This window comes from Prinia subflava, chromosome 10 (assembly GCF_021018805.1).
Source record: "Prinia subflava isolate CZ2003 ecotype Zambia chromosome 10, Cam_Psub_1.2, whole genome shotgun sequence".
NCBI classification, from domain to species: domain Eukaryota; kingdom Metazoa; phylum Chordata; class Aves; order Passeriformes; family Cisticolidae; genus Prinia; species Prinia subflava.
In genome coordinates, this window is record NC_086256.1 from 23,277,373 (window position 1) to 23,303,403 (window position 26,031).

The 26,031-nt window shown below is 44.2% G+C and overlaps 2 protein-coding genes across 9 annotated transcripts; one reads left to right on the forward strand and one right to left on the reverse strand.

The window, feature by feature from the left end:
• The first annotated feature begins 330 nt into the window (after nt 1-330).
• Nucleotides 331-6,256, forward strand: GLRX2 (glutaredoxin 2). 5 transcript variants are annotated; one of them, XM_063407735.1, is made up of 5 exons: nt 331-1,517; nt 1,644-1,743; nt 4,167-4,236; nt 4,925-5,101; nt 5,611-6,256. In XM_063407735.1, exons 3-5 carry the CDS (start codon nt 4,174-4,176, stop codon nt 5,728-5,730), a joined length of 360 nt encoding a protein of 119 aa, XP_063263805.1. In that variant the 5' UTR covers nt 331-1,517; nt 1,644-1,743; nt 4,167-4,173; the 3' UTR covers nt 5,731-6,256. The 5 variants fall into 5 exon arrangements, with proteins under 5 accessions (XP_063263805.1, XP_063263804.1, XP_063263801.1 ...); XM_063407734.1 differs by having other exon boundaries at nt 331-1,743; XM_063407731.1 differs by lacking the exons at nt 331-1,517; nt 1,644-1,743 and adding an exon at nt 2,405-2,492.
• A 136-nt stretch (nt 6,257-6,392) lies between these two features.
• RO60 (Ro60, Y RNA binding protein) lies at nt 6,393-25,812 on the reverse strand. Of its 4 annotated transcripts, none has more exons than XM_063407722.1 (9): nt 25,673-25,812; nt 21,220-21,800; nt 20,313-20,533; nt 19,900-20,046; nt 18,516-18,653; nt 18,175-18,291; nt 17,312-17,425; nt 16,768-16,914; nt 6,393-15,892 (listed from the first exon to the last, which is right to left on the reverse strand). In XM_063407722.1, the coding sequence occupies exons 2-9, from the start codon at nt 21,779-21,781 to the stop codon at nt 15,740-15,742; spliced, it is 1,599 nt and encodes a 532-aa protein (XP_063263792.1). In that variant the 5' UTR covers nt 21,782-21,800; nt 25,673-25,812; the 3' UTR covers nt 6,393-15,739. The 4 variants fall into 4 exon arrangements, 3 of the variants coding, with proteins under 3 accessions (XP_063263792.1, XP_063263791.1, XP_063263793.1); XM_063407721.1 differs by having other exon boundaries at nt 21,220-21,803; XR_010081486.1 differs by having other exon boundaries at nt 15,759-15,892; nt 17,319-17,425; nt 21,220-21,803.
• Between the last annotated feature and the right edge of the window lie 219 nt (nt 25,813-26,031).

Below are 26,031 nucleotides of genomic sequence, written 5' to 3' on the forward strand. Positions count from 1 at the left end.
TGGCAGCAGTGCAGCAGGGACAGCGTGCCTGCACCCTCGGAGCAGGATCCCTGCGGGAGCTCGGAGTGCTGCTCTGGGAGCAGGGAACAAAGCAGGGAGCAGCAGGGAATGAGTTGGTCTCGCCCTGCTGGAGTCAGTGCAGATATGAAACAAAGCATGGATGCTGTGGTCATGCTCTGGTGGAACAATGCAGGTAACAGGGACTAAGCCAAAGGAATGACCCAAAGCACGAGCCAGCTCGGTGTCAGTGATGCCCATATATGCTCCATGACTAAGATCAAACTCCACTTAAATGGGAAATCATGTCAGCCATAACTTCACCTTCTCCTGTCACTCACTGAAAACAACACAAATACAGCTTTAGTGGGAGGGGAGGTCAGAGAGACTCCATCTCATATCCTGGCACGGTCAGAGGGCTCTCCCTGTCTCCTCCCCACAGGGACACCGAGTGGGTAAGCCTCCAGTGCTCAGCTATCCTGAGGGAAATTCGGAAATTATTGCTCAGGAAATTGGGAAAGCCAGCCTGTGTGTGATCACACCCTCAGTGCTACACTGGATCTCCCAGCTGAGCGTGCTCGTGGCTGGCTGTACCATTCATATCTGCTGTGTTCACACACACTTCTGCACCCGGGTACTCACCACCAGCACGGAACCGCACAGGGCTGGGCTGGAAGGACTCCAAAGGCCATCTCGTCCCAGTGCCACACCAGCCCTGTGTGGCTGTGCTGAACTGGCCACGGCTCAGGAGCTAAACACAGCCATCCCAGCCCCTCTGAGGAGCAGCTGGAATGCCAGGGGGTGATCTTCTGCCAAATTTAATGCAATGGATAGAGTGGGTTTACTCCTAATGTGACACTTTCATTACAAGTTTTAACTGGGAGTTTACAAGATAGTTCCCACAGTTTGCTCTGGGGATCATAGTGACATCATTAACCAGCACTTATATCACTGAATCAGGATTTGATATGAAACTATTTTCATGGGGCATTAGATACTGAGAGTTTATCAGTTTTATCACAGAAGATTAGGCTACAAAATCATTATCTGAAACGAGCAAGTAAGTTACTATTTAATAAAATGAAAGTGTGTGACATGGGTACAATGTTTCAATTGCATTTTCTCACTGCTTTAACAGGTTATACTGATGTTTCGTAGGAAAACAATATTAATTTGCAAAACAACATTAGACAATTTTACATCATAGTAAGTTCATTTAAGATTAATCAGCACCCAGAAAGGTACTACAAAGATGCATCACGCATGAACACACATTCCCTTTTTTACAGATACATTTCAGCAAAACCAAACCAGTGCACGAGTGCATTTCCCTGCAGTATTTTTTAAAACATAGGGCTGAGCACTGACCGGTGACCCAGAGCACAATTTACCCCCTCAGCTAAGAGGAGGGTAGAAAAGTTTCTCCAGAAATACTTGTGCAGACTCCGGAGGGGATGCTCAGAGGATGTTCCACAGGAGTGCCCTGCCAAGGACACATAATTGACCAGGCTCACAGCAAGGTATGTGGGGGCAAAATAACAGAATATTGCTGAACAGCTTTTATTGGGCAGACTGAGGAAATAAAAAAACCTGACACCTCCACATAAAGTTAAACCTCCACCTTTTTTTTTTACTCCGCTCCCAAGGCTCCTGTTTCACAGGTCAGTGTCTGACCAAAGAACTGCAGGGCAGGAGAGAAACGTGAGGAAGAACAGGCAACACACACAGGGACGGAGAAGATTTAAAGTGAGTTTTACATTGGGCAAAGCAAAGGCACTGCTGAAACCCCCCACATCTGGAAGGAGGCCAGGCAGGAGGAGAAATGTCCTCGATATCCCCTGCACCAGGAGAGGCTCCGGGAGCTCCGGGAAATCCAGCCCCTCTCACCGCCCCTCCCGACCCCTATCCCGGGAAATCCAGCCCCTCTCCTCACCCCTATCCCGGGAAATCCAGCCCCTCTCCTCACCCCTGTCCCGGGAAATCCAGCCCCTCTCCTCACCCCTATCCCGGGAAATCCAGCCCCTCTCCTCACCCCTATCCCGGGAAATCCAGCCCCTCTCCTCACCCCTATCCCGGGAAATCCAGCCCCTCTCCTCACCCCTATCCCGGGAAATCCAGCCCCTCTCCTCACCCCTATCCCGGGAAATCCAGCCCCTCTCCTCACCCCTATCCCGGGAAATCCAGCCCCTCTCCTCACCCCTATCCCGGGAAATCCAGCCCCTCTCCTCACCCCTATCCCGGGAAATCCAGCCCCTCTCCTCACCCCTATCCCGGGTACCGCTGCCCCTCCCTGTGGTGCCCGTGCGGTGCCGCCCCCGCGGTGCCGCAGCCGCTCCCGGGACCGGCAGTGCGCAGGGCAGCCCCGGGGGGCGGCGCGGGGGCCTGCGCGGAGTTGCCGGACCGCCGTGAGGACTGCGGGGAGCGCCGCCCCTTCCTGGCGGTGCCATGGCCCTGCAGGGGGCGCTGCGCCGGGCGGCCGCGGCCTGGGGGGGGCGGTGAGCACGGGCCGGGGGCAGCGGGGCGGAACGGGAACGGGAGAGGGAACGAGAATGGGAACGGGATCGGAACGGGAACGGGAACGGGAACGGGAGCGGGAACGGGAGCGGGAACGGGAACGGGAACGGGAAGGGGAGCGGGAACGGGACTGGGGAGGGGTAAGGATGGGGACACGCAGAGAAATGGGGATCGGGACCGGCACCGGGACAAGGACACCGTCTGGAACAGGGGCTGGGACTGCAGCAGGGATAAGGATCGGGATCGGGACACGGATAGAGATAGGGATCGGGACCGGGACTGCGATCGCGACCGGGACCGGAACCGGGACTGGGATTAGAGTCGGGACAGGGACTGAGAGGAGGACAAGGACAAGGATCGGGACCGGGTTCGGGACAGGGATGGGGACCGGGACAAGGAGAGGGTCCGGAACAGAGATGGGGACCGGGACCGCGACTGGGATTAGGGTCGGGACCGGAACCGGAACAAGGACCGGGGATTGAGAGAGCGACAGGGTTCGGGATGGTGATCGCGATCGCGACCGGGGTGGGGATGAGGATGGGGACAGGGCGCGGGAGCGGGAGCGGTGTGGCGGGGGTCACACGTGTGTGTGTCTGTCTGTGTGTGTTTGTGTCACCGGCGGGCGGGGTGTGTGTGTCACACGTGTGTGTGTGTCTGTCTGTGTGTCTGTCTGTGTGTGTTTGTGTCACGGACGGGCGGGGTGCCGGTGTCCCCCGTGTCTGTGTGTCTGTCTGTGTGTCTGTGTGTGTGTGTCACCGGCGGGCGGGGTGCCGGTGTCCCCCGTGTCTGTGTGTCTGTCTGTGTGTTTGTGTCACGGGTGGGCGGGGTGCCGGTGTCACCCGTGTCTGTGTGTCTGTGTGTGTGTTTGTGTCACGGGCGGGCGGGGTGCCGGTGTCCCCCGTGTCTGTGTGTCTGTCTGTGTGTGTGTGTCACCGGCGGGCGGGGTGCCGGTGTCCCCCGTGTCTGTGTGTCTGTGTGTTTGTGTCACGGGTGGGCGGGGTGCCGGTGTCACCCGTGTCTGTGTGTGTGTTTGTGTCACGGGTGGGCGGGGTGCCGGTGTCCCCCGTGTCTGTGTGTCTGTCTGTGTGTCTGTCTGTGTGTGTTTGTGTCACGGGCGGGCAGGGTGCCGGTGTCCCCCGTGTCTGTGTGTCTGTCTGTCTGTCTGTCTGTGTGTGTGTGTCACGGGCGGGCGGGGTGCCGGTGTCCCCCGTGTCTGTGTGTGTGTGTCACGGGCGGGCGGGGTGCCGGTGTCCCCCGTGTCTGTGTGTGTGTTTGTGTCACCGGCGGGCGGGGTGCCGGTGTCCCCCGTGTCTGTGTGTGTGTTTGTGTCACCGGCGGGCGGGGTGCCGGTGTCCCCCGTGTCTGTGTGTGTGTTTGTGTCACGGGCGGGCGGGGTGCCGGTGTCCCCCGTGTCTGTGTGTGTGTTTGTGTCATGGGCGGGCGGGGTGCCGGTGTCCCCCGTGTGTGCCCGGCTGTCGCCCGCAGCCCGGAGCGTTTCCCGTTCCGCCGCCCCTCCCGGCGCTCCCCTCCCCGCAGGCAGCCGAGAAGCCCGGGGGCTGCAGGGTTGCAGCTCCTGCATAGAGAACCAGTTAAATATCGAAACAAACTGGGCATTTCCTTGGAAGCTCGAATATCTGACTGTCATTTCTTTTTAGTTCTAGGATGGGGAACAGCCAGACCACTTTTGTAGGCTTCTCCAATGCTGCTGCTGTCAATCAAATACAGGTAGCATTATTTATGTTGCTTTTACTGATTTGCAGCATTTGTAAAAGCCAGTAACTTCAAACCTTTTCTTATTTATACAAAGAAATACTGTAAATAGTTCTGCCTGTTAAACCTGTTCTGATGTTTATTATGGTTATCAAGCCATGCTGGCAGTTTTGTTTATCCACAGCCCTGGAACCTGAACTTCCTAGGCTGCACCTATTTTTATGGGTTTTTTAAGACCTCTACTCCAATTCAGAGCTGCTTTTGACATTGGGGATAGAACCTTGTAAAATTACTGATACCAAGTAAAGTTAAATATTTTAGAGGTTGGGGTTTTTTTATAAATTTAATGATAGTAAATGATAGCGTGAAATCCCCTTGAATTTACAGTAAAGTGATAAAGGTGTCTCTTCCACCACTGCTGTTGGTCACTGTGCTTGCCACTGGCACATCCCAAGTGTTTACAGGCAGGGAAAACTGTCCTAAACAATTCAGGGGGATGCAGGGAGTTGTACCACACATTGCACCATCCTTGTGCTCAGTTTGGGGCCAGGTCAGGTCAAACCTGCCCTCACAGGTGCCAGCAGAGATTTTGTAGTGTTTGCCACTCTAACAGCACGTTTTTAACTCATGCATCACTTTCATGTCTGTTCAAAGTGCACTGGCTTGGAGCTCGCTGACTTAAAACTTTCTTTTGAGCACACAGGACATTATTTCACACAACTGTGTGGTGATTTTCTCTAAAACAACATGCCCATACTGCAAAATGGCAAAAAACCTGTTTGAGGGTTTGAATGTGAATTACACAGCTGTGGAACTGGACACAAATACAAACGGAAGGCAGTTCCAAGATGTTCTGGAACAGATGACTGGTGGCAGAACAGTGAGTATATTCTCTTACATGTAACAAGTAACAGCTTTCACTCTTGGACTGTATCCGTAGCAAGTCCGTAATTGTTTTGAGACAGTTAAATTTAGGATACAAGCTCCTAAATTAAATACTGCAGGAAGGTTCTGTCTCTTCTTCTAGAACCCCTCTGGCTATCCCTTAATCTTTTCCATACTGCCAACTGAAATAATGAAAGTATCAAAGCCATTTTTCATTTGTATATTTAAACCATTGTGTTTAACACTTGTATTTTATTTTCTCTCACTTGACTCAGTTATTGGAGTTTATTACAATCACCCACACAGTGACTTCATCCCACTTTTGAGGGGCACATGAAGTTTCCCATCTCTGTAAATACTATGGAAAAGTATGGGTTGTACACTAATATTATACACACATCTAGAAGAACACAATAATTGTGTGTACTGGAGTCCACATGGGCCTGCTGGAATGTGTACCTTTTTTCCAAGAAGTAACTAATGCAACTTTTGTTTTCTTGATAGGTCCCAAGAGTGTTTATCAATGGGACTTGTGTTGGAGGTGCAACAGATACTCAAAAGCTTCATGAGGAAGGCAGACTGCTTCCTTTAATTCATCAGTGTACCATGAAAGGAAACTGCTGAGCAGCCAGCTTTGTCTTCCTTTGCACGAACAGAATTTCAGATGAATTCAGGAGATCACAGACACACGGCAGGAGCTGCACTCACAACCTCAAACCATGGCTTTCTGAATTACGGATCACTGCCAGACCTCATGGACTCGCTGAATTACTTGGTGTCCTTGCCTCAGCTCTCCCACAACCCAGACAGTCATTAGCAAACAGGATGTAACTCGTGGGGCTCTTAGTGAGACAGTGATGTCATTCCATGGTGATTACATCCTGCTCAGGGAAGTCCAGGCTCTGCAAAAAGAATCCTGTGGATTTTGCTGCACGTTAGTTGCTTTCTAGCTTTGTCTCAATAAATGGTCAGATTAATGTAATGGTTTCTTTAAACATAATTCTCTGTCAAACTGAAGTGTAAAGCAAACCCAGTTTGTAATCAGTGGCGTGTGCATGTCTGCTTCTCCTGTATCCCAGTCCTATCCCTCAGCTCCCACACTGTGTGTCCAATGGAACAGCAAAGGGAATAAAGGTTCTGGCAGCTCCCACCTGCACTGAGGTGTCAGTCTGTCCTGCACTCAGCAGTGTCCTTGCAGGGTGAGGCAATGCAGGGGTGCTCACATGCAGCTGCACACCACGGCACAACCAATGCAACAAGGGCAGGAAACAGCAGTGAAGCAGGTCTAATATGCATAGAGTTTATTTAGTACTTCAGTTCTACAGTCAGAATGCAGTTTACTAGCCAGTTTAGCCTTCAGTTAAATGTCTAAAAGAAATGACTAAAATTCCATAGCTTCAGTACAATGCACATCCAAAGCCAGACCAGGCAATGCCAAGACTCTGGGTTATTTCAAAGAAGTTCATATGCAAGTAGAAATTATATCCCATTCTCCAGTGAAAGGGACCATTACACAACTAAAGGTGCACATATTAGAATAAAACCATTACCAATCAATCTTTTACTCACTTCTTGTCAATTAGGACTGCAGTTATTTCCATTGCTTTCAGAATTGCAAGTACCTAAACTACTTTTTCCCCTCAAGAGGAGAAAACATCAATCTTTAATTCCAGCTAACTAGGACGGCAAGAGTATCATTTAAACTTGACAGCTTCATTTTTGTGATGCAGGTTTGAACTGAGTTTAAACTGCATCCTTTGTAGAAAGTCTTTAGTTTACAGTTACCTGTATACTAAAGATACATTGTGCATCTTTAATATGTAATCAGCTCATTCCACACACTGACCTTGCTTCATTTTAATTATTGCAGTTTGCTGTATGGTGCTAGGACAGTCATCAAGGGAAACACACAGATGTGCATCTCTCTGAATTTACACTTAATAAACCAATTTATTTTGCACATACAGTCATATAAGAATACCAAGAATTCTTTTTCTCTGTGTAGAATTCTTCAGCCAGTGATGCTTTTTACCAGAAGCTTAACAATAATTTTGTCCCCAAAGCTGATACACCCATCACATAAAAATAATAACAATAGTATGCAAAGGAATTTTTCAAAGACCTTTTCATTTTGTTCCCTGTTTAGAGGCTTGTTTTTTTTAACCAGTAGTCTAAAATAACCCTTTGAGTTCCAAGTTCTGGAAATCTCAGGGCATTGTCACTTAAGGCAAATTCTCTTGCAGCTGTTGGAACAAGCTGTGTGCCTGCAGATGCAAGTGAGTGCCCCACCATTAAATAGGATTCAGCTTAAGGCACCCAAAGGGTTAATTATGTTTCTTTATAACCATATTAAGGCTCCCCATCCCAACAGTTTTTTCATTGTGTACAATTTCACAGAAAATAGCAGCAAGACAGTGCCTTTGTCACTGGATGGTACAAAGCCATGTTAGCTTAAGTTAATTAAACATGATCTGGCAGTTAAAGTGTGGTTCTACTCTAGAGAAAAAATAAAACAACCAAAATTAAGATCCTCAAGAATAGTCATTAAAGTTTCCTTTTTTCCCCCCAGCACTGTCTCCAGGACAAAGCTGTTTATCTTAAAATATGCTTGTCCTGGGATCTAAATATTGAAGTTTATCCACTATAAGATCTGGATACCTGCTCATCCTTCTTAAATCCCATGCTTCTAAGAAGCAGAAGCAGCTGAAACAAACACTGAGTTATTTTATGAAGCACACAGAGCTGTGAATGTGCCCATGTGTTGCTTTTTAAATACAGAATTATTTTTAAAGAGTAGAACTGCACTTTCACAGGAAAATGAAAAGACATTTTACTTGTAACTAGTTGTGCTTAACTCTTAAGCTGGTAACATTAGGAAAACAGCTATTTATATTCATTATTTGTTAATGAAGCATTTGTAAAAGTTCTCAACATACCACATATATATGCAAATATATATATATTTAAACTTAAATTCAGAATGCAGAAATACCTAAAGAAACCACACCTTACAGTATCAAAATGATAAATCCAGATATGCAAGCACACACATTTAAAGACACCGTGCCTCCTGCTGAAATCAGCTGATCTTTTGTGATTTCCCTCAGAGCAGCACATCCATGAAACACGGCCCTGGTTTCCTTTTCTTTCCTTTCCTGGTTTTACCTTCTCCCCAGAACTCCTGCTCAGCCATTTGGACACTCCACTGTCATGGTAAGATGAAATCTCTCCCATTCCAGCAAGAAAGTCACAGGAACAGCTGCTTCCAGCATATCTGTGCACTGCAAACCACTGCAGGCAGCAAAATAAACCTAGAAACTGGTGGAATTCCACAGAAACTAAAGAGAAGGATTAAAAACATGAAAGACAAATGACTCTTCACTTAGGTTTACTTCTATAGCCTATTCTTTAAAGACTTTCTCTTGTCAATACTGCAAAGAAGCAGCCTGGTTATCCAGAACATTAATTTAAGTGTTTTCCTAATTCCGCATGACAGCTTGATACTGTTTAAAAGAATTCAAAGTTTCAAATCACTGAACTAATTCTAGAAAAAAGCTTAACATATGAGAAGCCAATTTGAAAAGCCAATTGTAAGAGGTTACTTTTTTCTAATAAAGCCATTCACAGGCAGATGTTGGATTTTTGTAATGAAGTATACTTTTGTCACTGATTTTTACAGTGTTACCAAAAATCTGACAGATACAGCAAATTATATGTTTTGTAAGATATTTATATAATTAAAGAAGAGAAAAAAATATTACTAAAAACATTAAATACTATGCCATCAGTTCTGGTGCAGGGAGCTAAGTGAGCACACTCAGTGACAGCAGGAAGGCAGAAGAACAGAGGCAAAAAATAAAGGAATGGATGAGAGCTTGTGAACAAAGATTCAAGTATAAGCCTGAGGTAACAAGATGGAAAAGAAGAAAAAAACCCCAACACTAAGAAAATAAAGGGTACAGCAGAAGAAGAAACAAAACAAATGGAACCAAAGCTAAAGCTTCTGTTGTGGTTCCTGTGAGCTCAGGACAGGGTTAAGCAGCATTTGCAATGCAGACAAATATTTTTGTCATGTTTTTACAGACAGAGCCATCACTAAAACACATTTCCCAAACTGCTGGCGTGTTTTTAAGCCAAGGATATGTTCTGTGTTTACAGCCTTTTAAAGCCATACCCGTTCGTGGGCACCAGTTAACGACAGCAATGTAAAAGAACAACACAAGCCCCCTGAAGACTTGTGCTGAACAAACAGGTTTAACAATGCTTTAAGCAGCAAGGTATTTTAGTGTCTGTCATTAGCAGCCCTCACACTGTGGGCATTTAGAGCAGCCCTGCTGACCTCAGAACTTCACCCACCCTTAGACTTCTCTTTTTTGAAACACAGAGGACTGCAGTCTAATTCTACAAGCACCTCAAACTCTCCTGCCCCTTGCTCCGGGTCTAAAATCCCCGACATGAAATCCTACTTCTTGGCAAAATTACTATTGTTATTACTGAATTTATTACACAGTGCTGATGTGCTCACTGCACTAGTTTTAAAAACTTGAGAGCCTCCTTCCCTCTCCACATGGTTGTGTCCCTTCCATGAAAAAATCTGAGTTTTGATGTTCATTCCTTACAGAAGAATGTTGCACTTCTGTGCTTCCAGCCACAGCTGCTTTTCTTTTTTCTTAAAGCTAAAATGCCTGAACATTACAGTCTTTGACACAATAGTCTAATGCTCCAGAATTGTCAAGGTCACAGAGACAGTTGCACACTGCATTTAGACCTTTTTTATTCAGCATTTTCAATAAAATTAACTAGCTTTAAACTTGTCCCTGCTCAATCTTTACTGACAAACAGCAGTGCACAATTAAAGCCCCTTTTCTGCTTTTCCAGTCAGTGCTCTTCCAATGCAAAGACCACTATTTAATCTGAAAGTCTCCTTTTTGGTGAAAGTGTAGGTTGTTTATTGTACATGGAACTAAACCTTAAGCTTAGCAATTGTGTTTTAGCTCCCTTTTTTATTCTTTTTGAAGCATTACAGTAATTATTGCTTTTTTACATGTCTAGATGTTGTTTTGGAAATTACCAAATAACTAAAGACTAGAAACAGGACAAATGCACATTATGGCAAATGAGTCATGCTGTCCCCTAAAATTCAGTGTATGGGCAGATCAAAAAGATCCAGTCTATGGACAAGGAATACGCAGCACCATTCTTCCATGCCCCTTACTGAAAGAGAATGGCAAAACCAGAAAGAAACCCCCAGGAAAAAGGTCCACACACTAGAAATTCCAGCTATCAGCATTTACTTGAGTTTCCCCTCACTGTGCAAATCTTGAAGGAGGAGCAGATGGCAACGTGGTCCCACCAGTGCTGGGCTCACAACAACCAATAACAAGGTTTTTAGTCCAGAGATACCATAAAAGTTTAGGAGCATATTCTGTACCCCAGCAGGGACAACTACCTTTTATCATTGGTCAACAGACACAGGGATCTACAATTTCTATCAGTCCTATTGAAAAGTCCATCTTTATCTCCACACCCTACTTCAAGAAATTGCATTTTAAACTGGACTGCTTCCAAAGATGCAACACCACTATAACCATACATTCAATCCTTTAGTAACTACTCTAATTTTTATTTGCAATAAATTTACTTGAAAGTTAGTTGAAACACCTGTTTTAAGTTTTCATTTTATATTTAGTCCAAAATATTTCCTATTACTTCACAAATACTACTCCAAATAAGAAAAAGTACTGGCAAGGGATACTTATCTATCAGGGGTTTTTTGACACTTCTAGCTTAGAAGGAAATACCTATCAGATATTTGACTATTGTGTCATTTAAAATGCATTACTAGCAAATCCAACTTCAAAACATCAGTGCATTTACTTGAAATTATTAATATGTACTGAGCAAATGAATTTACTCCCCCATCCATGGTGTTTTGTTTAGACGCTAAAAATGATCCGCAGTTTTTCCCGAGAAATGGCTGATTTTCTTTTGACAAACCCAGAGGTGCTATGTCTTAGGAACACTTGGTTTGTCCTAGAAGTCACCTGAGGAGCTGGTGGCAGCCCTGTGTCCCTGCAGCCCCTGCCAGGGCTGTGCTGTGGGAGCAGTGACAATCAGCAGTGATCACACTCGTGGTGGCTGCGAGGCAACGCTGCCCCTGCAGCTCCTGGAGCCCTGCTCTGCTCCAGGAAAGGCTCCCCTCACTGGACTGGCCATGCCTTAAGGAGAGTGTAAGGAAGCAGCAGAATCCCTTCAGTAACATGGAACATCCTATTTTAGCACCAAAAGAGAGATCTCAGCTACGGAATGCAAGCTTTGAATTCATAATCCATACGAATGAGGCATAATGAAAAGTGTTACAAGTACCAAAAGTATAGTAGGAACTTCAATTCTACAGTTAAAAGCTTGGGTTTTAGGCAGAAAAATATGGTCTTATGTGTCATTTACCACTATGGGTAAACATGATAGTTCTATAAATCATAATTCTTTTCAAATTAACATCAAATTCACTGTTTTAAACAGTCAGCACTAGCATAAAAGAGGCTGAAATACATATGTGTTAGAGGAAGTTGTAAAACCATCACTAAAAAACCTTTCAAATTTTCTAAGACTGATCTGCTAAAGAGATCTTTTAACTTCCCCCCTATACACACACAAATAGAAAACACAGAATTAAATACATATACACACTAATTGCTATCAATTTCTGTTCCAAAGTGGTAGAATACTCACTGTCTTTCTCCTTGTCACACTCTTACTATTAACTAAAAATAAAAAATTAAAGAATCCAGTTTCAATCACTTCCTAAACAAGATTTTGTGAACACGAAGGAGGCAACTGTACAGTTCATAAAAACTTTTAAGAATTGGTCACTATAAACCAGAGGTAGTTTTGAAATATGTTAGCTTGAATTAATTTATGAAATCAGAAATAACACTAATCTACAAAAAGATTTTTAAAAAATGAAATACTCTCCTGTTAGGAAGACTGTTTGTCAGTCATGGAATACATTCTTTGAAAAAAAAAAAAAAAAAAAAGAAAATAAAAAATGTAGCTTTTTGTTTCTGGTTGTCCCCACTCAGCTTTGGTGAGCAGGCCAAGACACATGCACTTGTTGATCTTGCTCACTGAAGGTGTGCTGATGCCTCTTGAAGTTGTGACAAGGACTCAGTGTGACATCCCAGTCATTTCCAAGGTCTTTTCCTACTAAAACCAGTTTTTAGAACTTCCTGCAAAGTGTTTTAATTCTGAACTAGTGCTTCTGAAACGGTAGTGTGCAGAAAGTGCTCCTCAATTTATCTAAAGAGGTGTTTCCTCCTGAAAACACAGATGATAATCCAGAGAGAGAACGATTGGCATGAGCTCTTGCACTTTCAGTTTTATCAGTACAAAATGTCCCTGGGTAACTTTTACACTGTATCACAGTCACATGGTCTCAATACATACCAGAAAAGGCTTGTTTTGTAGATTTTAACTGTAACCATGGAAACCACTGAACATTAGTAACACTTAAAATACAAAGATTTAAAAAAGCCCAAAGAAAAGTCCCTCTCAATGAAGTTGTTGTTAAACTACCATTATTAAAAATACTAAGCCCATTTGTTTCCAGCCCCATTCTAGAAGTAATTCATCAACTTATTCTTGCAAATAAGCATTCCACAGCAGTGGGGGAAATTAAAAATCTCTTCATATTTATAATCTACTATAAATGAAATTAAATTATATACTACGTAACCCTGTAACCACTTTTAGCAAACTTCTCACTGTTATTTTCAATTGTGTGCAACAGGAAAAACAAAAAAAGAGACTCCTCATCTGCTTTTCTTGTTTTCCCTTCACCAAAAGGTAATAAAGAAGCACAAAATCATGAGGGTTGGAAAAGAGCTCTTCAGATTGAGTCCAAGCATCAGCCCAGCACTGCCAGGTCCATGTCCCTGAGCACCAGGCCCACGTGGTTTCGGAACACCTCCAGGGATGAGCATTCCAGCACTTCCCTGGGCAGCCCGTTCCAGTGCTCAGCTGCAAGCAGGGTTTGAGGGTCAGCCTTACCAGTGCCAAGTGAAGAGGAACAATCCCTTCCCTGGTCCTGCTGCCACATTTTCTGACCCAAGTCAGGATGCCCTTGGCCTTCTTGCCCACCTGGGCCCAGCTGGCTCTTGTTCAGCCACTCCTGACCAGCATCCCCAGCACCTTTTCCTCTGGGCAGCTTCCCAGGCGCTCTGCCCCAGCCTGGAGCACTGCACGGGATTGCTGTGACCCAAAGGCAGGACCCAGCACCTGGCCTTGCTGAACCCCACACAATCGGCCTCAGTCCATGGATCCAGCCTGCCCAGAGCCTCTGCAGGTCAGCTCTTTGGCTCAGCCTGGTGTCACCTGCACACTGCCTGAGGGTGCCCTCCATGCCCCTGTGCAGATCAGCCACAAAGACAATGAACAGGACTGGCCACACCAGTGAGCCCCAGTGAGCCCCACTGGTGACCAGCCAGCAGCAGGATGTGACTCAGCTCTGGGCCCAGCCATCCAGGCAGTGTTTCAGCCAGCAAACAGTGGCCCTGTCCAAGCCACAAGCTCCCAGCTCCTCCAGGAGAATGCTCTGAGAAACAGTGTCCAAGGCTTTCCTGCAGTCCATACCCACAGCCTTTACCTCATCCCCCGGGGAGGTCAGCATTCACAGCAGAAGATCAGGTTGGTTGGGCAGAACCTGCCTCTCATGAAGCCACACTGGCTGTTCCATAGCCTCCCCTGGCACCTGACAGCCCTGTGGCTTTCTGCTCCTCCTTCCAGCCCTTCTGCTCCATGGGCACCACACTGGGCAGCCTCCAGCTGTCTTGAGACCTCCCTGGTTAGCCAGGATTGATGACAAATGGTGGAGAGCAGCTTGGGTGGATTCCATCTGATCCCACAGACCTTTGAATGTTCAAGTGGTGCAGTAGGTCACTGTTTCCTCCTGAATTACAGGGACTTCGTTTTGTTCCTTGTCTCTGTCTTCCCAAGGACAACTGGTCTGACTATTAAAGACTGAGGTGAAGAAGGCATCAAGTACCTCAGCCTTTTTCTCATCCTTTGTGGCAATACCTCCCCTCACATGCAATAAAGGATGAAGATTCTCTCCTTGGCCCTCCTTTTGTGGCTGATGTATTTGTAAAAACACTTTTTGTTATCTATTACGGCAGTAGCCAAATTGATTTCTAGCTGGGGTTTCAATTTTCTAACCTTCCTGCATAACCTAACAACATCCTTGTAGAGCATCCTGCCCCTTCTTCCAAAGGTCTTTTTTCCCTGAGTTCCAGTGACAGCTCCCTGTTCAACCAGGCCACTCTTCCTCCCCACTGGTTCATCTTTCAGCACATGGGGACAGCCTGTTCCTGCATCTTAGAGATCCTTGAAGAATGTTCAGCCTTCCTGAACCCCTTTTCATTCAGGATTGTTTGCAAGGGACCTTTTCAATCCTAAAAGGCCAAAGTCTGGCCTCTGGAGCTCCTCAGCTTCCTCTACACCCTCCCTGTTGACTCCAAGGCGCTGCTCAGGGCTCTGGAGGTGATCCACCTGCTTCCTGGCACTGCTGGTCTCTGCTGCTGCTCAAGCCCTGGGGGACAGGAACCTGCCCCTCCTGCAGTGCAGCCCTTCAGCAGGTGCTGGGCCTGCTGCTGCAGCAGGGGCAGCTGCAGCACAAGAACTCGAGCAGCTGGACAGCATTGTGGCCCTCCTCCTTTACCCTGCTGAGGAGCTGGATGTGGCCAAGCTGGTGTCAGAGCTGACCCCAGCACTGGTGGAGAGCAAGGGCAGGCTCCAGCATGCTGACACAAAGTGTTTGCTGTGGTGCTTGGGCCCTGGCAAAATCATCCTTCTCCCCAAGGCAGTGGATGCAGTGCAACTTGAGGACAACAGGGGTGGGGTATTCACGTGGTGCAGGCCAGGCTAGCCAGGAAGCCTTTGGTGAAGCTCAGGGACCAAGGACACTGTGGTCCTGCCATCATCCTGTCCTAACAGGGGGATCTTTTACCCCCTGGGACAGATCCAGACTGGCTGCTGCTGGCCCACAGCACTCAGAGCACAGCTAGTCTGGATTTCACAGCAGGGATGATGCTCTTTGGAGCTCCAGCTCACACAGAGCCCAGGCTGGTCAGGGAACTGAGCCCAGCTAGAGTTCTGAGGGCATGTATAGGAAGAAACCAACTGCCTTGGGCAAATGAGCGTGCTGGATGCAGTGAGGGTGGCTGAGGGGTGGAGATGTCCTTCTGAAGGGACACGGAGCATGTGCTGCAGGACTCTGAAGGGCGATGTGACTGCACTGCCAGCCAGTACCAGGAGTGTCCAAATGCACAGTGTGCTGCTGCATGGCACCAAGTCCCAGGGTGACAGCAGCTCCCATGGCAGGGGATCACTGGCTACTGACAGTCTGACACCAGGGATGCAGGCGCTGTTTCTCTCAATCTGTTAACATGAGACTGACGTTCTGTTCAACCTAACAAACACCTTAGTGAGAAGCTCTAGTCAGAGATGCTTCAAGCGCCACCACCTCCCGTAACATTCTGATATGTGTACAGTATGCCATAAGCTAATAGAGTAGATTTGGCTGGGGGTTCCCAGGGTGAAGTCTGTTGCCACTGGGACGAGCAGATGCCTCAAGAAGTTAAATCAAATCCAAAGAGAAGTTTCGAATGACATCCAAAGCTCCTGCATCGAAGCCACAGATATCCAACATGCCTCTGTCATCCGGGTCCGCGACGGTGAAACCGTGGGAGGTCATTCCACACACAACCAGCTTGGCAGGAATACCCATTTTCTGTGGGAAGGAGAGCAAGAAATGTCAGAAAACACATACAGAGTAACCCATGTGCACATATGCAGGAATTAAATATGCCACATCTCGCTTGCATAAGCCACTGTCTGAAGAGCTGCACTGACAGAATCAGAACTGCAGGATGCCTGCAGTCAACACTGGAATGGCAGCCAACCTCAACAAGGAAACCAAATTAAAGACTTTTGGTTTTCATTTCAACTGGGCGGAAACTATGTAATGATTTAAGTCCATACACCCATGCCTGACAAACATATTTTTGATAGTTTAAAAAATAGTTTCTTTAAAGCATGAAGGATTTCTCGCTAAATAAATGAGGGTTTCCAACAGCAATGTGCTTCAAGAAGGTATTTTTCTTTGTTCTACTGTAAAATTATGAAGCTGTACAGCTTAGAGCAGTCCCTTTAAAACACAATGGGCTTTCCTCACAAGGTACTGTCATCCTCTTGACACTTGTCTTCACTACTTCATTGAAACTTTTTGACATCTACTGCAGACACCAAAGTTGAATTTAGCTCTGAGAGTCAAACTTAATTCCGTAACAACTATAAAAACTTATTCCATCAATTATATATAGGATGCAGAAATTCATACAGCCCCTGAGTAACAAAATTTCCTGGACATTGCAGCACATCAAGCAGGACAGGCTAATTACAAATCCTTTTAGCAGTTCTGTGGTTTTAAATAGGCACAATTAGTGCAACATGTTCACTAATTCTGCCTAACTGCAGTACTGGTAAGTTTTTAACAATATATAATTATTTACTGAAGAAAGCCAGTCCAATCTCTAAAAGATTTTCAGAGCTGGTGCTTACTTTGCACAGTATTTATTAATTATAAACAGTCAGAAGCACATTTACCTCTCTGTACTCAGTGAGGGCCACTGCAGGAGGAGTATTCCCAGCAAAGGTCTCGTTATCAGTAAATACAATGAAGACATCAGCAGCTGTCTGAGTTTTTTGAGCCCATATCATTGGAAGGGAACAATCAGTGGTACCCACTGGAATCTTATAGAAAAAAAAATAAAATACAGGGAACACATTCATACACAAATTAACAAACCATGGAAAAATACCTCTGATGTAAGCTTCATGTTTTACCATGTGTTACTACATAAAGAGGCTTTTTTGTTAAACTTGGTCATTTTATCTAAATTTGTCCAGGTTTTTTTGGTTTGAACTTCTTTTAATATTCTTTTCAAGCTGACTCATTGTGACCTAGCACTGCTATTCTAAATTGCAATGTTTAACATCCAGCAAATGAAATAAGGACATTTGCTGGGCTTTCTCTAAATGAAATGAACCAAAACAAATCCAGTCTTGTACTAGAAAGATACAGATTAAACAAGGCAGTAGAATTGATTACAAAGAAAATAGTGTAACTGCTGAGACTTTTTTTACATACTTCATACATTTTCACTAAAACTTGAGGTAAGGTCATGTCAGCTGTCACTGGGCAAGGGACCATTTCGTGGGAAAAGGCAACAATTTGGGAATCCTTCTCAGTCCGTGCTACGACCTAAGAAAGAGAGAGACAAAAACAATTCAGTTACATTACTCTGAATTTTTAATGTCTGAACTGAGCCATTCCCCACCAACACACAGCATGACAAATGCTTTTGTATCTAAGTCACCATGGCTCCTCATGAACAGTAATGGTTCACTCTACACTTTAAATATTCTGTAATATTACTGCAAATAAACACTGAAAAAAGAGCTGAACAACTGCTCTAATTACTCTAACTAAAGATACTTGCATTTTTCTTCCCTCTGACATAAAACCTCGATCATTTTTAGGGGCCAACAAAAAATTCAACTCTTCTGCAATAAAACAATACAGCACAACTAAACTGAGGGGAAAGTGATTGTGAATAAAGGCCACATTGATAACTCAAATAGACATAAGAATTATCTCAATATTTCTTCATCTAATCTGTATTTTTCTATGAATGCTTCTGAAAAATTTAAAATGTGTAAGATAAAGTTATCATTTTTTACTTACAGTAAGCCATTTTATTATGGCTAATATAAGTGAAAAAGCTGCCCTGACCACTTTGATTTACAACACAAACCAACTTCTTCAAACTGATGTAGCTGAATATGGTTGCTGGTAGCTTTCAGCAATGAGGCACAAGGTCACACCTTCTCTACCCCAAAAATATTATATATAAGTTCCTCTCAATTTCTAACCAGCTTTAGAGCATCTCTGTACTAAAAAAAGCAATGCAACTTAAAAACAGTTTTAAATAAAGAAATTGAAAGCCTCACCATACACATTACTGCTGCAACTGTGCTGGCATGGAGTACACTGCCCAAAACCTTTTGTGTCATTGATGCACTGACATCAACTGCAATTACAAAGCGTTTTCCTGTTGGTTCCAGTGTCTGAAAGAATAAAAAACAATAATATAACAGGTATGCATAATTTATAAATTAATTTCTTCTGCTGCTTTCACTCCTAAAGTGGGCATTTTTCCATTCTCTGGGTAACAGGACAGCGCTGTGGCCAAAGTTTCAGAATTGTTACCCACCCCAGGAACTGTTCTTGATGAGCTTTCAGAAAACAGAGAACTCTTTAAAAGCTTAACAAATTGGAGAACTACTATTACCTTGAAAGCTTTGTAAAAGGAGGCATCTAAAGCTTCTAAAATGTCTTCATCAGGACGCCACCAAAGCTTCCCTCTGTTTCCATGTCCAGCTTTATAAGTTTCTAATGCAACCAAAATGTGGAAGGGATGTATTCTACCCTACAGGGGGAAATCAAAAACAGGGGTATGAAAATTTAACATCCTTAAAAAAGTAACAAACTAAATGTGAAAATAAGTTCCTACTACAAAAGATCTCAGGTTTAGTATATGATTACTTTAAGTTTGTTAAATCTAAAGAGTTCAGGCAGTCTTTACACAGCTGTTGGATCAACTGATACTTGTGGGTTACTGATAATGGACTCCCTCTCAAGAATCCTTTAATTAACACCAAATGGGATGCCATCACCAGAATTCTGGTAAAAGTTGGCAGCTCTGTGATTATCAAGTGCTATTTTCCATTACAAGCCTACAGTAAGAGAAAGTCCCTGCTCAGCTGAAGAGAAAGGAGCTGAACAAGGAAAAGAACCAACTTAAAACCAGCTTTATACAAGATACAGTAACACTGGACAAGAAATTATTTTTGGAACATAGCATTCGTTTTTCTCATGCTATAAAACACTCCAAACAAATGTTGCGGGGTTTTTTTGCATTCTATATATAAACTAAACTTAAATAACCTTATCAACATTTTGTTATCTTTATCCAAAAGGGGTGTTTCAGTCCTTACTGCCAGCATCAAAACTCAGTAAATCTGAATGCCTGTCCACTGTCTATCTTCCATCAAGGTACTGCACCATGATCTCTGCTCTCCTTCTCCAGAGCCTGTGTGTGATTAAGGATGAAACCAGAGAAAAGGAATTGCAGTATCATGGCGAAAAAAGGACTCTTGTGGCTGTGCTCAGCTCTGCTGCTGAAAAATGTAAGTGTCCTGATTTTAATCTTCCCAGCTCACAAAACTGCTGCTCAAGACACTTGTCCTCTCTACTGTTGACTAAATCCTTGAAAATTTTATTCTCTCTTTGGAGAACCCTATTTTCCCTCTCACTTTCCTACCACTTTGATGCACAATAAAGCAACCAGAAAAGAGAAAAGTCTCCTTGCCCATTTTGTTTTCTCCCTCAGCTGCTATGCTGCTATTTTCTTAATTCACTGAAAAACTACAAGACTCAGCAGAAACTGATGAACCCAACTAGCTAAGCTTGCCACAGCCCTCATTTGAGAAAAGATCCAATAGCTGCCAATACACTTATTTTATCAGAATGCTTCACAAAGCAGGTGTGGAATCAAATGAGAAATTATAAACAGAAGTTTTAAAATAAAGTTGCAGGCATTAAATTGCAGTTTTTAAATAGAATAAATATTAAAAATTAAAATCCACGAAGCCTGGCACTGATTAGGTTCTTACCTTTTTCAGCAGTTTCTCATTTCTCAGTTTTTCACATACTATTGCCACTTCTGAACCTCGTGGTTCAAGCACTGAATTTGCTGTCAGCTTTCCTAAATTTCTTAACAATACTGAAATAGGCATCTCCTTGAGTAATGCCTTCCAAACCTAAGATGAAAGAGAAGTGAAACACAGAAAGCTGAGATTATCAAAATACAAAAACTGGCATATGCAGATTGAATAAGTGTATTTTAAAATAAATGTACAAATTATATTAACATCTTAATTATTTTAAATTAACTGTTTGGATAAACAACTTGAAAAACAGTGTAAGGGCTATTTTTTAAAGAAATGTAGACTTAAGACTCTAAACGGCATTACTCTATGGAGAATTAATACTTTAATAGAGAATTCAACTAAGGAAGTTTACCTACCTCTTTAGATTTCAGATGGTTTGTCAGGAGATGCTCTCTAACCAGACCATATTCCTCTATCAAATGAATAACTTCCAACTCATCTTTTGTGCATTTTACTTTCTCCACAGCCTCCAGATACTTCAAGAGTTTTTCAGTCTCAGCAGAAACTGCTTTCTCTTTATAAGCTTCTTGGACATCCTTCCAGCCCTTGGTAATATACTTAGTGACTATAGCAATTCCTGATGAAAAAGAAAATCATTTCTCAAGCAGGATTACCATCTATATACTGGCAATTCTCATTCTAGCATGCAAATGAATGAGCAGGTTTCATTCTCAGACCTGCCAAACACCCACTGAAAAGGCCAGCCCGGCACAATTTAGAGCAGTACTTTTAATTACTTTATTAATCTCCTTAGAAGTAAGGAGCTTTATGTACTTGCTGCATTGCCCAGAGATGCTGTGGATGCCCCATCCCTGGAAGTGTCCAAGGCCAGGCTGATGGAGCTCTGAGCAGCCTGGGCTAGTGGAAGGTGTCCCTGCCCATGGCAGGGGGGTTGGAACTGGATCATCTTCATGGTCCCTCCCAACCCAAACCACTCTATTATTCTAAGATTTGAAGTCAACAGATCTTCCCACATAATGAAAAAGTGTTATTTCATCATTTGTAAGCAAATAGGAACAAAATGAGGGAGTTGTGATATTTTAATTTCTCTTGAAATATGGAAGAAAAGAAGGAACAAACCCTGTTTACTTTGAAGATAAACAGGTCTGGTTTTGATATGAACAGTCACTTTTTAAAGATGCTATTTACAGGATATCCTCACTAAGAATTCATCTACAATGGCGCTTAGATTTCCAAAATATTTCCACAGTAAATATATAAGGTTTAAAACACAGTACTTTCAGGTAAATAAAAATTTATTACCTTCACTGGCAGGTTTTAGGTGGGATAACCTCAGAAGATCTTTATGAGACCAACCACTTCTTTGTTTATATTTTGTAACTGCTAAAGCAAGAGTCATGCCATTCTTTCCATTGTACCAATCTGCAACAGCTTTCCTCAGAGCACGGCCCCACATGCCACATTTCATGCCCTCCTTCAGATCTTTTTTAAACTGGATGAAAGTAAAGAGATGGGTTGGTATGCAACACACCTCGGGGACAGCTTTAAACGCCGCTTGTTTTGTTTTGGCATCAGAACACTGCGAGCAAACTGCGAGGGCAAAGAGCAGCGGCTCCTGCTTGGCCGCTCTGCCCTCTTGGCTAAAAGCTTTTATTTCTTCAACAACCTCGCAGCCTCTGCCCTCTTCTATGAGCCTGAGCAGAGCCTCGGCGTTCTGGAAGCCCAGCTTGTGCTCCTTGACGCGGTAAGCGGCGCCCTCGCTGCCGAAGCACAGGAAGCGCTGCAGGCGGGCGCTGTCCGTGAGGTGCCAGCCCGGCTCCCGCGCCTCGCCCGGGGGCTGCGCTCGGCTCTCCTCTGCCTCCATCCTTCAGCCTGCAGGGGCTCTGCTGCAAGAATAACACCTTTATTAACAGCTGCGGATGGCTACTCTTTCAGCAAAGTAAATACATCGTGTCGATAGACTTGTAATCTTGAGCATTTTTTCAAAAATGTAATCACAACGTACTCCAAGTGTGCGATAATACACATCGCTTAGGGGAAAAGAAACAAAAAACTCCCTCAATTATCATAGCGACTAACTTAGTTCTTTAAAACCAACTCAGAAACTACCTAACCCCAGTAAGTGGCAGACAAAAACCAGCTGGTGCTATAGCCTTTTGCCACTAATATATGACATCATTTTCTTAGGTAGACTTTTATATTGCAGACTAAATGGCTCAAAATTCAGATCTTGCTGTGCTTCATTTTGTTTAAGAATTGCTAATACCGACCACCTAAGGAAAAACAAGGCTAAAATGAAGAACTAACATAGAGAAAAGCTGTTTAGTTGGAAGACTTTATGAGAGTTTATATATGCTAGGTTTCAGTGGGGCTTACACAACAGCTTTTTAATGACTGAGTAGCTCAAGAACAAATTATCTTTGCTACAGGCTCAAACAGCCTCTGCTCCAAGTAAAAGCCAAGAAAACACTGAGACATAACAGATTCTGTACTACTTTACATTCAAAGATAAGAAGCAAAAATCAGCACAAAAATTCACAATCATTCAGGTCCTTCTATTAATACAATTCTGAGCTGTGAAGCAGCTGTAATATTTGTAGGGCAGCACCACTGCTCTTACTTGGAGAACATCCAGCACGGTAAAATTCAAGCTATGACATTTAAAATGAAGCATATGCAGGTGAAATGAAATTAGCAGGATAAGAGCAAGAAAATTCCTCATCACCACTACCCCCAAAACATTAATAGCACAATAATAAATTTAGTTTACTCAGTTCTCACCAAACAATAAAATGATACTAAATAGCTCCTACTGAAAGCCAGATAGGCAGAACAAATAATCCACTCCATCAAACTGCATATAAATCTTAAAATACAGGGACTGAAGTCAGAGCACACACAAATGACATTTCAGAGAAATCCACTAAACAATTTTCCAGAATTGCAGATATCTACTTTTGACTTTTTTTGCTTGTTCAGCTAGTGAAGACAAATAAAAGCCATTTTAATGCATTTACCAGGACAAGCTAGCACAAATGTCACTAATGTAGACAGAGGGCTTCCCTCCCCTCCAGTTTCCATAAGTAATACTGATTTACAAACAACTTCCCTACTTCTTTGACAGAGAATTTCCCCTTTTCTGCCAGCAATCAGAAATGCACCTTTCCTGTGTTTTTGCATATCTGCACTAATCTGCACCCAGAATTAAACAATCATCAGTGCTCTCATTACATTCTACAAACTGATAAAATCATAAAAATAGAAGCCATATGCTGACAACTGCTTTAAGAAAGCAGCTTTCATTGAAAATTAACTAAGAAATAGCTTTCATTGTATTACTTAGAGCATTGGTGCTCAGCTAAAATTATATATTCTAGCCAAGTTTCCTGCCAAACCTAATTAAATAGACATCATGGTTGAACTGGCATTTTCCCTGACATCTAAAGCATGCAAATACACTGAAAATAACAAGGGTGGTATTCCCCATGCATGAATACCACATCAGGACTTTTTCATGTCTGAATACATTTTATTTCAATACAGTTCCATGAGCTCATTTCGTTAAACAGTCAGTAATGTTTCATAATAAACACAGAAAATCCAAACAAAAAAAATCCTAACATCACAGTAAGCATCCATTTTTTTATCAGAAAAACAATGGTACGTGAAAGGTACTGAGAAACACCATTGTCTTTAAGGAAAAATAAGAATGGGAAGCATAAAGGATCACCCATGGACAACAAGATATCCATGTATATAAAATACTGAGAGTGATTTCTTGCTGTAGCTTTCATACCCCTACTATAATAAATATTACTACACTGAAATGAGACAAATAGGAAAACTCTTATGGATGTTAACAATGAATAATTTTTATGTTTACTTTTGTATGAATGAGGCTATTCATGGACTCACAGCACCAGAAAGAGGCATCTGCCTGCATCCATCTGCTTCTGACACAAACCCATAATAGAAAAGATAGCTGCATATAATTTTTCTGACATCTAGCTCCTTAATTTGCTTTCTTAGGAATATTCTATAAGCCACAAACCCAGATTCTGTTATAATTTCCGATAACTGTCTAACACAAATTGTAAATTCTTAAAAAGAAATCTGTATTTTAAACACTACCTCTGAAATCCTCAATAGTTGATGCAAACCACCCATCTCACTACCAAACAGTCACAGCAAAAGTAGCAGATTTACACTTCACCAGCAGCTCCTGGAAAAGCATTTATTCACAGTTGAGCTGCTCAAGTCACGGTGGCCTTTTCTAACCCTGTTTTACATCCCAGCCTCACAAGTCCCCAAAGCTTTTCCCTCCCTTGGACCCGTCCCTCTCCTCCGCCCAGACCTCGAGCTTATTTTTTCATTTAACACCTGTACAACACAGACAGCTTTCACCCTAACAGGTGGATAAATGCAAACGCTCACTTAACATATGCTCTGCTATAAGCCCACTCTTCACCTGCTGAGCTGCAGCAGGGAACTTGAATTTAAACGCCTGTGGAGCATTTATCAACAATATTCTGGCTCCACAAGCATTTTCAATGTCTGAGCTACGGGAATGCAAACAACGCTTGCCAGACTTAAAGTCCCAACTAGGAGTTTTATAACAAAAACTGCTAAACTAAACTCCATGGCTGTTCACCATTATTAAAGAGAAAACTCACCGTATTTCAACCACCATATAAATGTGTAAGTAAAATATGACTTTGACTGCTCTGAAACAGTCTATACACCAGTTACACGTGGACTAGTAAGTCAGTATCTTTATGCTGCTGTACCATAGCATGATTCAGTTCTTTAAGTTGACATTTATTAATTTCCATGACTTTTCCAACTTGCCCTAGCTTTTTTAATAAATAAAATGTCTGACAAGTTTCATGGATTGACAAAAAAAACACTTAAAGTACAAAGCTTTAACAAAACTACAGATTCTAATTTAAGTTCTCAAGTTTAACTGCTACGTTAACAACTAACCAAACTTTGTGTGAAATCCTATGGAATTAAACTTTGAAAAAGTCAGATCATTTATGACAAAAAAAAGCATTAACATGTTAAAGATATTTCAAATTGCTTTCTAATACTTCAAAACGATATAGACTTCAATCTACAAGGAACTGCTTCTCTGCTCTCTAAATTCTGTCTAAGCATTAAACTGAAGACTGCAAGGAATGTCTTCTCGTTAATTGAGCAGGCAGACCACAACCACCACACTGAGCTACGGCTGCAGCGAAACAGGCTTGTGCTAGAGATTAGCTCTGACAACATAGTTCACATACTTCAGCAAATAAGCACCTCTGTGGCCACAGGGATGACAGGAGAACATTTCCCAAATCACCAAAGGAGTGATGCACGACAGCAGCACAGCAGACACCCGACTGTACGAACCACATACCAGCCCACGCATTTCCACTGCAGAATTTCCAAGAGCCTGGCTGCTTAATAAAAATGCACTGACTGGGGGGCAAAGGCAGCTTAGCTGACGTAGCACAGAATTAGGAGATAGAAGCACCTAAAGCGGATACCCGACGAGCTGCGATCGCAGCTGTCAGTCTCCATAAAGGCGATAAACACGCGTGACGGGGAAGGCGCCCAACGCCGCAGACACGGCCGGGAACGCCCCGCGGGCCCCTCACGCCCAGGGGCCCTCCGGAGCTGCCCCTGCGGCCTCTCGCATTCCCCTCGCAGCCCGGGCCGGCCCGGGGACCCCGCGCCCCGCTCCCCCCGCAGCCCGGGAAGCGCCACTTGCCTGCGCGGCCGCGGCCCAGGCGGGGCCGGGCGATGCCGCAGCCCCGGGGCGATGGCCAGGAGAGGCACCGGTACACCCACCGGCGGCCGGGCCGCTCCGGGCGCGGGGGGCGGGCAGGGCCGTGCGGCTCCGGCCGCCAGAGCTCCGCGTCTCCCGCTGCAGCCCCGCCCGCCGCGCCCCGACAGCATCGCCGGGACCCGGATGGGGCCGCGCCCCCCGCGCGGTGCCCGGATGGAACCATGGTCGGGAGCGGAGCCAGCGCCGCTCCGCGCCGTGCGGCCCGCGGGCCCCGCGGCCGCCGTCCGCCCCCCGGGCGCCCCGGAGCGCAGCCCCGAGGCGCGGCACGGCCCTCCCGCAGC